Consider the following 17,329-nt stretch of genomic DNA (forward strand, 5'->3'; position numbering starts at 1 on the left):
ATCAGATTTTGGTTGCCAGAGCTTTATGATTAAATTTATGGTATTCTTGGGTAAATACCTTCTTTCAAAAGTCATGTGTGTCATGAAGCTCAGCAGGTGTGATCCTGGTCAGTACCTGGATGGGAGACTTCTTGGGAAAGCTAAGGTTGCTGCTGGAAGAGGTGTTAGTGGGGCCAATAGGGTCCAACTGGAGTCCTAATGCCTCAGTATAGTGATGGGGACACAATCCTGTAAAAAGCACCGTCCTTCGAATGAGACGTGAAACCGAGGTCCTGAGTCTCCATGGTCATTAAAAATCCCAGGGAATTTCTTGAAAACTGTAGGGATGTAACTCCAGTGCCCTGGCCAAATTTCTCCCTGGCCTTTACCAATCATGGCTTCCTAATAATCCTTATCTTTGGCCTCACTGATAGCTGATGTGTACTGGCTACATATTCAAGGTGGGGCTACGTATTGGTGGTGGTGGAGTCGAATCCCTATGACTTGTAATTTGTAGAGTGTCAAAAGAGCTATATAAAGTGTAAGGATAATTATTATGTGTTATAACCTTCTCTAAGTGAGGCGTTGTAAATCGCTTCTGTGCTGGCTAGCTCTTAAGAGTGTTGTGTGTTTCTGAGAAGTATCCACCAGGTGGCGCACAATAGTCACGGGAACTTGGCAGGGAAGCGCATGGGACTAACATATTTACAATAGGGAAATGGACATCCCGCACTGCAGTTTCCACCAATTGAAGTATAACTGTAATACAGTCGGTTGCTGCTGGAAGAGGTGTTAGTGGGGCCAGCAGGGGGCACTCACCCTGCGGTCCATGTGGGTCCTAATGCCCCAGTGTAGTGATGGGGACACAATACTGTAAACAGGCGCCGTCCTTCGGATGAGATGTAAAACCGAGGTCCTGACTCTCTGTGGTCATTAAAAATCCCAGGGCGTTTCTCGAAAAGAGTAGGGGTGTAACCCCGGCGTCCTGGCCAAATTTCCCATTGGCCCTTATCAATCATGGCCTCCTAACAATCCCCTTCATTACTCTGCTCTCCTCCCCACTGATAGCTGATGTGTGGTGAGCGTTCTGGCGCACTATGGCTGCCGTTGCATCATCCAGGTGGATGCTGCACATCGGTGGTAGTGGAGGGGAGTCCCCATTACCTGTAAAGCGTCCTGTAAAGCGTACCTGTAAAGTGTCCAGAAAAGCGCTCTATAAGTGTAAGCAATTATTATTATTATATTACAGCTACCCCAGGCAGCTCAGTGAAGAGACTGCCGACATCTTGGCTCCAGGGGTGTGTCATAATGACTGTCTGCCTCTCCACCACGGTCCAGGTCTTGCTAATTTATAAGACAATCTAATCTGCGAAGACCAGTCTCGCAAAAAACTGAAGACCACAGTAGAGGTCTTTTCTAGTTTATCTACATAGAACATAATATACCAGCTAACATCAAGTGAAAGCTATTCAATTCATCTTAATTGAATGTTAGAAACTTTTGTTTCCTGAGGGATCTCAGGCATTTAGCTTAAAAATGTATCTAATTGACAAATATATTACAATTAATTTGAACTGTTTGACCGTTCCCAGCTCTTAAATCTGACTGACAGCAACTATCACACTGAGTTCTGCTAAATGTTTTAAGTGGAAAAACAACTCACAACTACTACAATCAAGTTGTTAGTGCATGCCTGGTTTCAAATGGGTAATTCGGCTCAGATGGAGTGGAACCCGGGAGGTGTGTGGTCTTCAGGAGCCAAATTGGGAATTTCTTCATGGGATCAACCCCCCTCATTATCTTTTCTGTCAATGACTGACGGGATCAATTTCCCTCAAGCCAGTTGGTTCCCAGTCCTGGTGAACTGCTCACCTGCCAGTTTTCATTCCAGCTCACCTTAATTAGATATATCAAGCCTTACAAGATCAAAGAAATTGTTTCAATTTGATATCTGCATTGTTTCTAGTCACAAGTTTGGTATTTTATTTCATTTTCAAAATACAATAGTTAAAATCACCAAAACGTTCAAGAGTTGGTTTCAATACAGATTAATCATATTATTGAAGTCAATGAAGTAAATGTAGGGTTTGATTGCATCAGTGAGGGCTTGGTTGAAACGAAAAGCAACAGGTGTGTGCATCACCAAGCCGAGGACTGGGAACCACTGGCTCAAGTAGTGCATGGAAAGCATGCTTTCTAGACCTGGAATGATTACAACTGCTCTTCTCTTGAGCTCTCCAAAATAAAAAAAACAATTGCAGTAATGTATGTATTGTAGCAAGGCGGACCAGAACTGCCTAACATCACAAATGAAGTCATCCCTAGTGCATTGCATAACTTTACTGTTTTTTTATTTTTATTCAACACTTATTGCTTCAAGAGCAGGGCAATTTTCATGTTGGAAAGCATAAAAGTTATAAAAAATGAGAAAGACAACAGATTGAAAAATAATAGCCTTTATTTTTAAACAGTGGTACGTTATGGTTACTCTACCGTGCTTTCACAGTTCAATATGGTGAATTGTTTAAGTACACAAAATAATGCGAGTTTTTACTTCTGTACAGTGGAGGTCTATCCCTTCCTCAGAACAAACAAAAACTACATATTGAACTCCAGAGCTTGTTGGCGCACCAGGATATAAATATCTGAATCTAACGTTCTCACCTTTTTAATTATGAATTTACAATTTGTGGTTTCAACATTCCCCTTCAAATTCCTGAAAACACACACACATACACGCACACACAAACGGGCACACACTGAAAGACATGCCTGTTACAGATATTGCTTTTATGAGATCAAGTAATACTATATCATGAAAACACAGTAATAAGTTTTTTTTTTAAAGAAAAAAAATGCTATTATTGATATATTTATGTACATCCTGAATTATTTTATATTTATAAAACATGTTCTGGGCTGAGTTTTGCTGGTTTGGGCATGTTTTGAGGTGGTGAAGGAGAAGCACCTTAATCCTCACTAAGCTCGGGCCCCAGTCCAAACACGAGTGGGTCACATGAGCATTACACCAGGAACAAAGGTTATCCCACTATTTTAACACGACTGCTAAAAATCTGAACTCCCAGAATTCAGTACCAAGTTAATGTAATTAACAGGTCTTCAGAACTGTATGGCCACAGCATCTGCAAGATTTATACGTCTCTTTAAAACAGAAGCACCGAAAGTTTTGGAAGATGTTGTTGAGCTGATCCAATAATGAGCTCATCAAGAACTCAGGTGGACTGACAACGTACAGACACATCAGCCTTCTAGGCCCCGAGTTGGATCATTGTGCTTTACATTACGCATCTTTACAATCTCTCTTTAAGGGACAGAGGTCTGCCCCCATAATCTCCTCCTGTCTTCATTCCAACTGAGACCTGAATAGCTTAACTGAACCAAGCCTTTGCTTAATTAGGAGGAGCTGACAAACTTAACTAAAGCGCAGCTGTGCAATTTACTGGAGTGAATTATCATGCATATAAGAACGTAACCCAGTCCCACACCCTCAACCTTCTATTTTCAACACTATAGTCCTAAGAGTTTACTCCACCTTGTGAGATCTGGATGCCTTCTTTATCTCTGCTTGTCATCCGTTGAAGGCAAGGGGAACGACTCCACTTTTCTCCGCAGCTCTCGCGTTGCTAATGATTCAGAACGAGCTAGAGAGCCCGCTGGACTGCGCGGCCTGGTCCCCAGAGGGGAGAGCACCTCTGAGCGGGACGGTGCTGTAGTGCAGTGGGTACCGGCCCTCTGGAGCCCTTGCACCGGGGGGAAGCAGGGAGCTGGAAGAGAGCTTCTGGATGACCAGGGCTCGCACCTTTCCTCCCACGGCGGCTCACTGCCCATGCGAATGGAAAGACACGACTGACAGCAACAAGAGGCCGTCAAGCTGAGAGCTCTGGGAACAATAACCTCCTCCCCACGCGCTTAAAATAACCTCCCCGAGCGAACGTCTAGCACAGGCTAGGACAACAGCTCTTCAGGCTGGCGGCTTTAACGTTCACGCAGATTTCTCAACTTCAATCCTGGCAAAAGAGAAGGGATTGAAGGGAAACAATCAGGAGGAAGGGCACCTCCGCCCAACCAGGGGAGATTCCTCACCACTAAGGCCAGGCTGTTGTTCAGTAACCCAGAACCAAATCCCGAAAAAACTACTTGTTTCAGCATAATTGTAGTTTTTCAAACTGCCAATCATACCAGGTGTAAAATGGGAAAAAAAAGATGAAAGCTAAGATGCTTCTCCTCAGGCCTTGTGCACAGGTCAGTATGCGATGCAATGTACATTAAGACAAACTAACAGAGTGCTTGCAGAAGCCTGAAGGGGGCGGGGGGATTACATGCCTAAAACTCATAGTGGAAAGCTACAATAAATAAGGTACTGTGACAAACTGAATTGGTAAGTTATCAAAGGCTTCTCTTTAACACAAGGTCACACCAAAAACAGAAGGTAAAACAAAAATAATAACAAATAAACATGACCACCCTGCCACCTACACTGGAGCTGGTACCAAGTCTTGGCCATGAAAGTCCCACCTGCCGGTGACCAGGCTGTCCAAAGCTATCGCCACTCCAGCTGCTGTTCAACGGGCTTCAGGTGAACTCGAAATGACCCAGCAGCTTAAAGAGGAGGACCTGTGGCTAATGGCTCAGCTGGGTAACTCGTTAGTTCACTCAAGCAATTAAGAGTAGGGATGGGAGACCAAAGCAGGCAGGGCTCTGGGGCACAACCACTGAGATTCAACCAAGAGAAGTTGCCTCTCGGCCTTCCCTACTCACCTGTGCCGCTCTCAGGCAGTGCAGGCACGCCTTCCCCCCTCCTCTCTCGGGAGTCCTCCGCTCCGGTTACTGGAGGAAGGGGAAACCCCAGGCTATAACAATGCCGTCTTTTAACAACCCCCCTTATTCACGGATGCAATGTAAAAACAAAGGCAGAGGGGGTACACTTTATAACAAGGGACAAGTTAAACACAGGCAAAAGCCTTTGCGCTAGCCTTGGTTGAGAGGTGGAAAATTGGCACAATGAACTAATAACCATTCAAGCTATGTATCGCATTGTATTCAATAAAACAAGACAAAGCATCCTGGGAGCCCCTTATAATGACAGAAATAAGCACGCACCAAAAAACTGAGGTTCTTCTCCTCAAAGAAGAGCTGACAGGCGAGCTCTGGTAACAGCAGAATCGGTCAGGAGAAGCCCGTTTCTGTCAAGGCACCGCTGTGTCACTGAAGGTCACGGTCTGGAATCAGCGCTATGGCTTGAAACAGGAAAACTTTGCTGAATTCCATCGGTGACTCGCCATTGCAGAGCGACTGCCGACAGCACAGTGCTCACCCGTGTTGCATAAAGATCTCCCTGGGTACAAAATGAGCCTTTCCTTTCATTTAAAACGAGGAACACCAGCTCCGGGCAGTAAGCTGATCAATGCACACTGTCAACTTGCACAGCCTCATGGGAAACCACCGCTGACTACCGCACTGGCTCACAGGTCTGCGCCTGTTAATTGAACAATTCTCAGCAGCAGAAATGGACAAGTCATGCAACAGATACAAACTGTTGGGAGCTTTTTTTTTTCCTCCCGTTTTCTTTAGAAATACTAAATTTCTCCCAACTCTAAAAAAAAAAAGACTACCTTATTATTAAGTCTGCATTATAAATGGCATGTCTGCTTTTAAACTATAGCTTTAAAAACAGGCAATCCGGCAACTGCTTTTCCTTTTCCTTTAACTGATTATATAAAGGGAAGTCTTGGACTCAGTTCTGAGACCTATCCAGAGTGTTTCCACACAACACAATACTGCAAGCAGGAGAGAAAATAAAACAGTTAAAAGTACAAAAAGAATCGCCTTTGCCCCTTTGCAACCCCCAAGGGGAACCCAGCACTGAGCTACAACAGGCACTTGAATGACGGTGGTTTCAGAAAGTCCGGAGAGCAGCCAGGCGCTAACGGACTGGATGTCCCCCTAAAGCCTCATGACTCCATTTCGTCACCATCGAAGACCGGCGGCTCGAAGCTGATCACCTCTTCATAGGTCAGGCCTGGGGGAGACAGAAGATAGCACCCCAGTGAGCCCATCTCTACTACAGGGGCACAGTCGCCCTTCTGGAGACAGCATTCTCTAGACGGCCGTTTCGCCTTCAGACTGCGCAGCAAACAGAACAGGAAATTGGATCACCGGTTAAGCTCCTGGAGACTGTTTTTCTCTGCAGGAAGGTTGGCAATATTTTAAGACGTCTTTGATTTCGCAGCTTGAACACGACTGCCACCAGTGACTCTGCAGTACATCAGTAGAAGTGTGAGCCTCACCACCCCTGCTTAAGCTGTGCACAACTCCACTCACTTTTCCCAACGAGCTAGTTACTACTCCTCTGTTCTGTAAGGACTTCTAGATGCACTATACTGTCAATCTCATTCTGCAATTAGACACGTTTGCAAGATTTTACAATGCACTTAGTTTTCTGTTGTTTTCCATTCTTTGTAACATGCGCTTCTCAAAGCCTCTGTGATATTACCATGCTTTATCACCTTGATCAACTTTTACAGCAGTATGCCACAGTAAATCATTATAAGAAAACCTTTAGTTAAGTATTTAATTACCATGTTCACACCAATACCCGAAACTACTGCAGAAAACATGAAGAGAGTGATCTATTCCGAGATAAAGCTGATAGCCTACCGAGTGGCTCAACCACCGGAATGCAGGCTGAACTCTGAAGTTACTGAGATTCGAGCCTGGATCATGTGACCAGCATAACCCAGACAGCAGTGCTCAGCCAGCTGTGTGTAGGAACAGGACTGGAGTAAGGATGACAACGTGGAAATTAGTCGGCCAGGGCAACACAGCAACCCCCTGTGGCCTTCCAGGCACTTGCAGGCATGTGGTGATGTCAGCAAGCACATGCCTCTCCTCCAGTCAGTGCTGAACCTCCTGTATGAGGCTGCGATTTCTGCAATGTGTTAAAAGACAAGAGGCTCGAAGGTGGGTGGATCCAAGAAGTCTGCCTACACTTCCTCAGTCTCTAGGGTGCAAAGTCTTGGGATTCATAGCTGCAAACAGCAAATTGGGTTTGCAAATGATTGGCGAGTCTAAATTAGAAGAACAAGCAGTCTGAGCACAGGTGGAAAAATTCTGCGTTAATGCCCCCAACAGGGGAACAGTGGAGAGGGACGGATGAGTGAGAGATACTCACGTTTCCACTCCTCGATCTCCAGCTCCCGGCTCTCAAAGCTCTGGTCGTAGGGTTCAGCTTCAGGCTCGTCGTCTGGGTCGTGGTACTGAGCAAAGTAAGGGTGGGCCAGCGCCTCTGCTGCGGTGATCCGCTTGTCTGTGTCCAGAACCAGCATCTTCTCTAGCAGGTCCACCGCTGAGAGAGAAGAAAACAGTGCAGCCTTGAGAAACTCATGCTCCCAGTGAACAGCACACACCTCCAAGCTCAATTTGGGCATTTCTGCACAGAGCAAGAAACACTCACGCATGCTTCATAAAAAGTGGTGCGCAACCTGTTGATCCACATGAAACTGTAACAGGAAAGCAGTTCATCCTCTAGGCCAGCAGAGTGTAGTGGAGGAACCTCTAGCTCCAATTGAAAAATTAATAGGAAATATTTCTATTACAAATTTGTTTTGTGTTTAAACTGGGGGTCCTTAAATACTTGGACAAAGGAACCGGTGACAGCTCCTCTCAAGGGTGCAGGACAGACTGTTGTACATTGTGCTTAGCAATGATTCTACGTTCAAGCACACCATTGGTGCCGTGCAGCTCCAGTCTGCTGGCAGTTAGGTTTGGAGCAGTTGTCTCCTGCCGACAGCACAGGCGAGTTGGTTAGACACATTCGACAGGACTCAGATTAGGACAAACGCCCGGCCAGAGTCACGCTAGTGTTACAAGAAGAACCAGTGTAACTCAGCACTGAGTGATCTTGTACCGTGCTGCTGGAAACTTAGCATTTTTGGATTTTCCACTTGCAGGAGTGGAAAAACTGTTGCCAATACCTGTGAAGCATTCATGACTCAAGAAGGTTGGCTGTGTCTTTCCATGTTCTTGTCATTAATATGAAGATCAAAATAAATACATGCACTTGGGCAGGGCTGTCCCCCCCCCAAAGAATCTAAAGATTTAAATTGAGAGGGAAAGAAGACAATCATAAGTAATTAAAACTTTAAAAAATTGCATCCATCAAAACACGATCGCCGTAGAATTCTACAACTACTGTATGTAACAAAAATGTGAGAAAGTTCCAGTAACATCTGCCACCAATTAAGTGGAAACCACATAGAAGCTTGTAGTTTGTTTTTCCACTTTCAATGCCTGTTTTTTAGGTTTCGTAGCAATTCATGTTGACACTTTTAACATGCCAAACACCGGGCTTTGTTTTTGATGAAATGACATGCGTTTAGTTTTTTTCTATCCTGAAAAATATCACTGTTCAACTGGAAAACCCATCTCTCTACTATCAAAAACATGGCCCACTGCCCAAGAAGCAAACGATGAGTTGTCTTTGCATATCAGAATACCTCAGCAGTGCCTTGGACAATCACACCCAGGCTGCAGTCACACAGGCTGGTTGGTATCGGCAAAGCTTTCACCCAAGTCACCCGATTCCTTACAGGAACCAGTCCCTCTCCGCCCCTGTCCTTACCCAGAGGGTTGGCTCCGATGAAAACGTCAGCAAAGTTCCTCTTTGGCATGTGTGGCAAGGAGTTGATGTAGTTCCTCGCCTGTCAGAAAAGTTAAACAAAACTCAGACGTGGGGCAAAAACCTTTAAAAAAAAAACACTTTCTCCAGAATCATACAGTATCAGTAAATGTCACCCAAACCCTGCTCACAGTGTTCAAGTCAGGAAAACGTGTGATTTTAAGCATCATCCCTGCACTTAAAGCAAGGTGCGTTCACATTTGAAAAATTTCAGCGTGCAATTCTGCAGTCACAATCCTATCAGACACAGCACGGTCACTCTTTAATCACCAAAAATTGTAATGCTGAGGCATTCATAAATTAAAGCCCTCCCACTGACAGAAAGTCATTCAAATACTGGCAAAGAGACTAGTTTTAAACAGGGGTGCAGTGCCCGTTGTTCTGCTGTGCAATTTCAGCATGACGTGTGACCACAGTGTCCTGGGTAGAGACTGACCCAGATAGAAGAGAGAGAGGGGGAGAAGTGTGCAGCTAGAGAGGAGAAAGGCAGAGCATGTTGCCAGAATGGAGATCGCCGATGCGAAGGGCAGGTCGTCAGGAGAAATCATTTTTCTTCACTTCAGTTTTACCAGAGGGAAAGCCAGTTCAATGAAACTAGACAATCTCTCCGCCTATAACTGGGAGTTGCCTCAGGACAAGTTCTTCGCCTGCTTATTTAGCATTAGTAATGAGCTATTTCTTCACCCTTGGGGAAATGTGCCTCTGACATCTGCCCTAGCTATTGTTCAGCTGTGCTGTTGCATGTTGGAACCGATGTAAACTTGTATTGCTCAAGTTCCAAATGTATTTTGAAAACCAACCTACTTTCCTCAATTCCTTCTAAACTGAAATGCATCTTAAAACTAACATGTTAAAAATGACTTTTCCTAAAACATCTTTGCGCAGTGGTTGTTCTATTAATAACATTTTCCTCATTTATGCGACTTTGAAATGGAAAATTTGAAATTAAGTGTAAAGGAACTTGCATTTAATGGCAATTTTAAAGTTAAAATAGATTAAATCAGCAAATTAGATTTCTGGGTAACCGTGCTATGCAAATCATGGCATTGCAAGATCCAATCAAAATGTGGGTGCATCTCCTGCAGTGCTATAATTTGCCTGTATTGTGCAACAATACCTTCATCCGTTAGATACTCACACAAACAATGGAGCATCTCATGTTTAACCACTGCCAGCACATCAACGAGGTGAGATGGTGAAGATTAAGTGCTGCTCACTGCTCCTTGTAAACATGCCAGTGCAAGTTTGCAAACATGCCGTCGAGGTTTTCTGTGTTGCCTGGCTAGTCAAAAACCCCGAACGCCAGCAGTCCCAAAATGCCCTGGAACCCGTCCAGCCAAAGAATCAGCTCTGTTCTGTTCTCATTTCTCTGAATGGCACAGGAACCCTCAGTGTACGCCAAAGTCTCCAGCACAGAAGATTTAGAATGTGCATTCACATGTCTGAAGGACAGCCCGGCCCATGTTCAGCAAACGAAACCAGAACCGCTCCCTTTTTACCAAGGCCATCTAGTCGCTGGGGTTTAAAAAAATAAAGGCAGGCTCTGGGCTTATCCGTACAACAAACGCATGAAGTGTGAAGTGTGAACTCAGCCGCTGTTTTGTTCCCCAAGACTAGTTCTACAGCAGCAGTACAAGAGTCTTTTGTGTCCCTTCCCAGCAAGGCCGCAGTGCCAGCCTGCCCCGTGTGCCTGGTGTGTGGTAACGTGGTGCATCTCTCTCGGGGAGGAGGGACTGGCTCACCTCATGACTTGGCATCCTGCTTATTAGAGAGGCAGGAGGGGTTCCTGTCAGCCGCATTATCTGTTGAAGCTGGTTTATATCTTTAAAACCCAGGTCAAGGGGGTTGTCGGCAAACACACAAGTTAAAACAAAACGCAGAACGATTTCTCTTTCGCTCCCCCACCCCTCCACGGTCACCACGATGGGGTGAGGTCCTATATAAAAGGGGGTATCAACCACTCTCAAGACAATGGGGGTGGGGAAAGAGAGAGGGGGCAGAAAGGAGGAGGAAAAAGCTCAGACCATGCAGGGTTAGAATAGCAAGTGTTAGGAGGAGACATGCGTTAACAGAGAGCAAGGTGCAGAAGAGAAAAAACAAACGTGAATGAATTTATTCTTCGGGGAAAAAAGTCTGAAGAGATCACTGCCAAATACGTTTAAGTAGTAATGGCAAGAAACACCAATGCGATTTTTAGTTTTATTCCCACTCCCCTGCTGGCTTTGCATATCAGGGGTCTTCTCGATTCTGTTACTTCTTTGCAAACAAAGTGCCTATCTATACAACCAATAAAAACGCACAGACGCCGCTAGACATGCTACATAGGCACACAGACTGATAAGATGATCAATGAATCAAATAAGTAGTATTAAATCACCAGGCCTTTCACTACATGAGAAAAACAATGCAGGCAAAAGTGACAAAAACACAAAAAAACTCACAGACTCTGAAGATATTTTCATCAAGAGCTCTGGCCCTGGTGTCCCGACGAGCATCATAATTAGCTTCAACTGATCAATATCTATCACACCAACATAAAGGAAAACGCAGGGGGAGTGGCTCCGGGGGTGTGGCAGAACCAATACTGGGATGAAGACAGGCGTGAGGCGCACACGGTGAAGCAGATTGGACTGGTGCATTCACATTATTCTTACTGATGCGGTCGCCCTTTAATCAAATCGTATCTTTATGCAACTGTGTCAGGCTTTAAAACAAAAACACTCATGCTGTCCCACTACCACAAACGCCAAGCTGTCACTGGCGAGTGCTGCAGAGAAAGTCTGTGGAGAAGAACACAAAGAAGGCTTAGCTGAAGCTTGTTTCTCACCTCCCCCCCCAAAAAAATCACCTTGCAAACTAAAAAGAAAATCTACAGTTGGGTTAAACGTCAAAGGTGGCAGTTAAGGAAGCAGTAAACAAAGCCAAAAAAGCTAAAATGCCGACAAGAAAGCACTGCAATGGATCCCTGCCCACCATCGCCTGCAGAGAATAGCTCTCCTTTCCCTTGGCTTCAGCTTCCCTTAGCTCTCCTTTCCCTTGGCTTCAGTTTCCCTTAGCTCTCCTTTCCCTTGGCCTCAGCTTCCCTTAGCTCTCCTTTCCCTTGGCCTCAGCTTCCCTTAGCTCTCCTTTCCCTTGGCCTCAGCTTCCCTTAGCTCTCCTTTCCCTTGGCCTCAGCTTCCCTTACTCGCGCTCTGGGAGTCTGATATCGGCACGTGCTTGCTGTGTAAAGAATAAACTACGAACTCCGAGGTGTCTTCCTTCAACACAGGACAAGGTGCAGGAGAAAGGTGTTTGGAATCCCTGAATGCATGAAGCGGGAGAGATACTGGGAGCCTTTGGGAAAAACTAGACAAGACTGCCGAAAGAACTGGCGACAGTACTCTTGATGACGGGGACAGCCTAGGTGAACAACTTCCCTGCACAGGGAAGACGGACGAGTCGAATGTACAGAAGACACAACAGCCGCTCTTTTTTAAAAAAATGCATCTGTCATGAAGAAGCCACATTGTGTCGTGTCTGCTTTTACGAGTTTAATTTAGAGCACATGTACTACTGTGGAAATGCAAAGCTGACATCAGCACACAGTGGGGTAAAAAAAAACATTTTAAATAAAAATTCTTCTACAGAGTGATTTTATTTTAACTGTGCACAGCTGCTGCTACCATCAGAAAGTCACTTGAGAATCAAGAATTCTAGCATCTACATTTAAATTTCTAAAAAAATTGCTCAATACATGCCTTTTCACACACACTAAAAGCCACCTAACATTAAAAACAGCTCGAACAAACATCTTGGCATGCTGAACGCTCAGTTCAGTTTTTCATTCATATTTCAAGCCTTTGAGAAAGAAAAAATAATTATGGGAGATGAGAGAGCGGTTAGGCACAGTGGGTGTTAGAGGCGGGTCAGGAAGCAGGATTAGTGCCACACAGAGGTGAAAGGTGAGAGGTGAGAGGTGAGAGGTGAGAGAGCAGGCAGGCCCATGTGATTGTACTGGCATCTTCACTCCTGGCTGCAGGCAGCGCAAGCTGTGCCTCCGGTGTGCCCAGGCACAACCTTCTGCTAGGGCGTGCACAGCTACAGCACAAAACACAGGGGCACAGCGATCCAGGAGTTCACACAACCATGCATGGCACCACCAAACAAAATCAACAAAACACCACACAGAGGTGTGCACCCAGATCACAGCTGAGGAGGTGAAAGCACTACCTGGCCTGGGAGGTTCGCTGACTAACCTTGTTCCTGTGCATTTCCTGTGTGGTTGATTTTTTAACTTTTAGAATAGCCAATGACTGTTATATATGGAATCTATTCAGATTTTGTGATGGTGTGTTCAAATCAGGGATCATAGGAGTGACTCCTGTGCCAGCAATGGCAGGAAGAGGAATTGCAGAAAGAAAGGCTCAGAGCTGCCCACTGGATGAGCTGCCTTCTGACACTACGAGCTCTGTAGGGACCTACAGGAGGTTTGGCACCATCCAGAGATGGGGCAAACACCTTACATCTCAAGGCCCCAGTGTTGTTTTTGAAAGAACAGCTCGTTTGCCAAAAAGACTTGATTTATTTCCCCGTTACAGGACCACTCCTGACAAACGCAGCAGCTTCTTGCTGGACTGCACTTTACCATTGAATACAGAATGAACCTGCCTCGTGATCTCAGCTGGGGAACGTAACATGTGGGGTCCCGAAGCAGACAGGTGTCCTCGAGAAGTGAGTGGCACAGCCACTGCAGGGCAATTGCAAGTGCTGTCCTCGCTCCCAGGCTGTGATCTGAGCTACTCAACCCAAAATCATAAGGCTGGGAGAAACATCCCATCATTTCACCCCAAAAGAACACTTAACAGGATCCTTTCTGGTTGTATTTGCACAATTCCCGATTCCCCAAATCACAACACTGTCATTTTGCTCATCAACACATTAAATTAAGCTGCTTCTTTTAATCTTAAAAACACCAAAGCAATCGCTGATGTAGAGGGAACTCTTTACCTGAAGTATGAACCCCTGACACCACATCCCAGCAGAAAGGATTCCATTTGAATAGTTTAAACCTGCTGTTTTTAAATTAACAACTATAGTATGTACACAAATTGCTTACATACACTACAAAAAAAAACTAGTAACACCGTTCTCAGGTTCAGCCTGTGGGGAAAACGCACATTAAAAATCATATAGATGGAAATTTTCCATAGCTCTGTCAGTTCAAAAAACCAATAAACCATCTATTTCAGGTTTACATTGACAACTTGCAGAGAATTTACTATATTTTACATTACAGGCTGTAAGCCAAGAGGGGCTGCGCCCTCCCCAGATCATCCTGGCATGTTCAGTTCAGCCTGAGTTCACAAGGGCACATAGGCAAGTCAGAGCTTCTTCAACACCCTCCTTCAGAGCTCTTCAGTAAGGTACAAAAACACACGGCACAAGGCATCAGCCTCTGAAAGCAGGCCTGGGGGACAGTTTGCAGACTCAACATGTAGTGTAGTCCGCACAGTGGCACACCACACGCCTAACAGGCTACAGGGAGCAGTCAGAACAGCGCTTAGGTTTGGGTTTCAATGGAGGTGACCCACCTGCCAAACAGAAGGCAATGAATTAAGCACCTTAACCTGCACAATTCACATTAACCAGCAGGCCATACTGTAAAACTGCTCCTCTTGTTTGCGCACTGAACTAGCTGTGCCACAGACCGTTCCTACAAAAGACGGTCAAGGGTGGGTGGCGAGAGAACAATTCGGGTTCAGCTTGCGTGACGGTTTTCATGCTGGGAGGTGGCATACTGTCCCAGAAACAGAAGCCCAGGACAAGCCCAAGAAGAGCTGCTTTTCATCAGGAGCACATTCAAGAGACCCCGTCTGTAAGGCCCGAGGCACTGACCTGGGCCAATACAGCAAGAAAAAAACTCAGCGACATGAAGGAATAGCTTTTAAAGCCTTGAGGTACTGATATATGATTGAAAGGATACGATCTGTGCCAGGAAACAATGTCCTTCCAGTCAGCAACTCAGCCATTATGCATCCCACAGACCAAATGTCCACTGCAAGAGAAGAACACACACAGTGGACACAAATCTTAAGTCACGGCTGAGCCAATCCAATCCCATGGTGATGCCACCTGGAGCCCAGCTGATTTCGAGGTGGAAAGTTTGCAGTGCCACACAGCGCCTGCTCTAAACCAGAAGTGTGAACCTTGACAACCACACAGAAGAAACTCCCTGTGTTGACTAGATTAGATATTCAAATTGCACTTGTCAGTCATAGTCTGTGAAGGACATTATACCCTCCCGGCTCCACTTACTGGACTTTGAGGTGAGCCTGTATGGGGAAGTAGAATAGAGCACTGCTCTGCAAATCTGAGGGCCCAATTCAACATCAACTTTTTAAATTAGAACCAATGACATTCAGCTTAATCAGTCAATGAGGTGTTGCCAGCCTTTAATAACAAGGTAATGTTTGGAAGGAGACTCGGGAAGGGATAACTAGATGTGTAGTGTATTACTTTGAAAAGGCTTATTTTGTAAGCCGCTCTGATTAAAAGCGGGCAGGCTCCACTGCCCCCTGTGGATGCATCTGTGTGAGCCCCACCTGTCATGTTGTAGTGCATCCAGTTGAGCATGATCTCGGGAGCCCTGTACCAGCGCGTCGCCACGTAGCCCGTCATCTCGTCGTCTGTGTGGCGGGCCAGCCCGAAGTCCAGGATCTGGTGGGGGGGGGGACAGAAAGCCCAGTCGTTCAGGCTGCGCGATTCCACAAAGAAAAGGCAATTTCCTGTTCTTTTCTGACCGCTCAGCAGCACGTTCTCGCTCCAAAGGCCCGGTCTGGAAACAGACACGGTCACAGCGCCGATGCCTGGGCTCCAGATCCTACACCCACACGCTCCCCATCTACCTTCACGGCGTCCCCCTGCCTTAGCCAGAGTGGGAAAACGCAGGACTACGAGCGTCTCTCAGGTTGCCGGCAGAAAGGAAGTAGCTTCAAACACAACCGCTGCTCTCTCACCTTCAGCTCACAGTCCTCGTTGACCGCTAGGTTGCTGGGTTTCAGATCCTGCGGAGGAAAGCAAAGCGCACGTCATGTCTGTGCAGAGCAGCACTGATTTTTCCGCCCCACCTCCCCCCACCCAAAATAAACAGTATCTTTCGGGCTCCCGCACACAGGGAGGAAATGAGCTCCACTTTGTGTGTTTGTAAATGGGGTTAAAGCTCCTTCCATGGCCTGAGCTCAGTACCAGTGCAGGTAACAGGGCGGCATGCAAGAGTCAGGGCCGTGCCCGTTGGCTTAATTACCTGGGACAATATTGACAGAGGGAGGACTGGCAGAGGTACCGAGCCGACAGCCAGGGCAAGCCGGTCCAAGCCACTCTGTCCCTTCCACAGGAATCGAATGCCAATTAAATCACATCATGCAGATGGCAAAAAAAAAAAAACACCACCAGCTTGGCTAGCCAAGACAACAGCCAGCCCTGATGGGGGAGAGGGGGAGGAAGGCCTAAAATAAAAAAAAACTGTTTGCTTTTAGATAAGAATGTGGTTTTGAAATTGCCTCTCATCTCCACTGGAGTAATTACCAGGTTTAAAAAAAAAAAGCTGTAAGTGCTTTCATAATGTGCACATGGCTATTGTAAAACTGAAAAGTAAGACACTTACTCTGTGAATGATATCCGCTGAATGGATGTACTAAAAGAGAAAAAATAAAATAGGCAAGTTGTGCATCAAAAATACAAGAGCGTCTTTCAACTGCTGAGTCCAGTGAGCATTAACCGTGATGACTCAAAGGGCAGACTTTTTCCTGCATTACACATTTTAATATATTTCTGCAGTGAGCCTGTTCTTAAAATTCTCTCTCTTGTGATGCCGAGCACGGTACAGCACTGACATACCACACTGCTGCTCCAGGCAGATAACCCCCAGAGGGCTGCCAGGGCAGAAACAGTGCTGCTTCTGCAGAGCTCCCTCTGCGGTTAAAGATCACATCATTAAAATATAATTTGTGTTTGCTACCATATGATTATAATAATGGACTGCATGATCCCATTCTCATGCACGTATCCCACTCACCAGAGAGTGAAATGATAAAACCTAGTTAGATTTTTGCACAAACTGTGGACAGTTTTGGACTGGCCCTACAACAACTTCAGCTAAGGTCCGGCAAGGTGCTGTACCTGCCTGAAGTATGAACCCCATCATATCTGAAATCTGCTTATTGACTGGGTGGTCAGTCTCTATGGCTTGCAGATTCAACTATTCAAAATCAAACTGGAAAGTATGTGGAAGTGCATTCCTTCAAGACAACTGGATGAGTAACTAATAATTCTAATAATAGCAACTAATAATAACTATCAAACTATATGGGCTGAAAGGCTTCCTGTCATTGGCAACTGCTTCTGTCCTTCCTGTATGTATCAGGAGTCTGTACCTTCAGGCCACGCAGAATCTGGTAGATGAGGAACTGCACATGGTCGTCTGTGAGCTTCTGACACTTGACGATGTTGTTGAGGTCGGCACCCATCAGGTGAGTCACCAGGTACCTTCAATGACAAACACAGAGTTCAAGAACCAGCACTAAATCTCTATGCTCATTTACTTTTGATGTTTTCTGAAAAAACAGATGTCTGACAAACAACAATACAATGAAGTGGACTGTAAACACAAGAGGA

The 17,329-nt window shown here is 45.6% G+C and overlaps 1 protein-coding gene across 2 annotated transcripts in view; it reads right to left on the minus strand.

Annotated features, from left to right (window-relative positions):
- Window positions 1-2,419: 2,419 nt before the first annotated feature.
- The window catches only part of mapk14b (mitogen-activated protein kinase 14b), a 38,340-nt gene continuing 23,430 nt past the window's right edge, over window positions 2,420-17,329 (minus strand). Inside the window, exons 4-12 of one of the 2 annotated variants that reach the window (XM_088640217.1) lie at window positions 17,089-17,200; window positions 16,320-16,349; window positions 15,673-15,720; window positions 15,259-15,373; window positions 14,640-14,711; window positions 11,119-11,198; window positions 8,621-8,699; window positions 7,172-7,345; window positions 2,420-6,019 (exon numbers count right to left, since the gene is read on the minus strand). In XM_088640217.1, the coding sequence (XP_088496343.1) occupies window positions 5,952-6,019; window positions 7,172-7,345; window positions 8,621-8,699; window positions 11,119-11,198; window positions 14,640-14,711; window positions 15,259-15,373; window positions 15,673-15,720; window positions 16,320-16,349; window positions 17,089-17,200 (778 nt within the window). In that variant the 3' untranslated portion in view covers window positions 2,420-5,951. Of the gene's footprint in view, window positions 6,020-7,171; window positions 7,346-8,620; window positions 8,700-10,419; window positions 10,500-11,118; window positions 11,199-14,639; window positions 14,712-15,258; window positions 15,374-15,672; window positions 15,721-16,319; window positions 16,350-17,088; window positions 17,201-17,329 lie in introns of both variants that reach the window. The other variant, XM_088640216.1, reaches the window with a different exon arrangement.

This window comes from Lepisosteus platostomus, chromosome 7, assembly GCF_059453375.1.
Source record: "Lepisosteus platostomus isolate fLepPlt1 chromosome 7, fLepPlt1.hap1, whole genome shotgun sequence".
Lineage (NCBI taxonomy): Eukaryota > Metazoa > Chordata > Actinopteri > Semionotiformes > Lepisosteidae > Lepisosteus > Lepisosteus platostomus.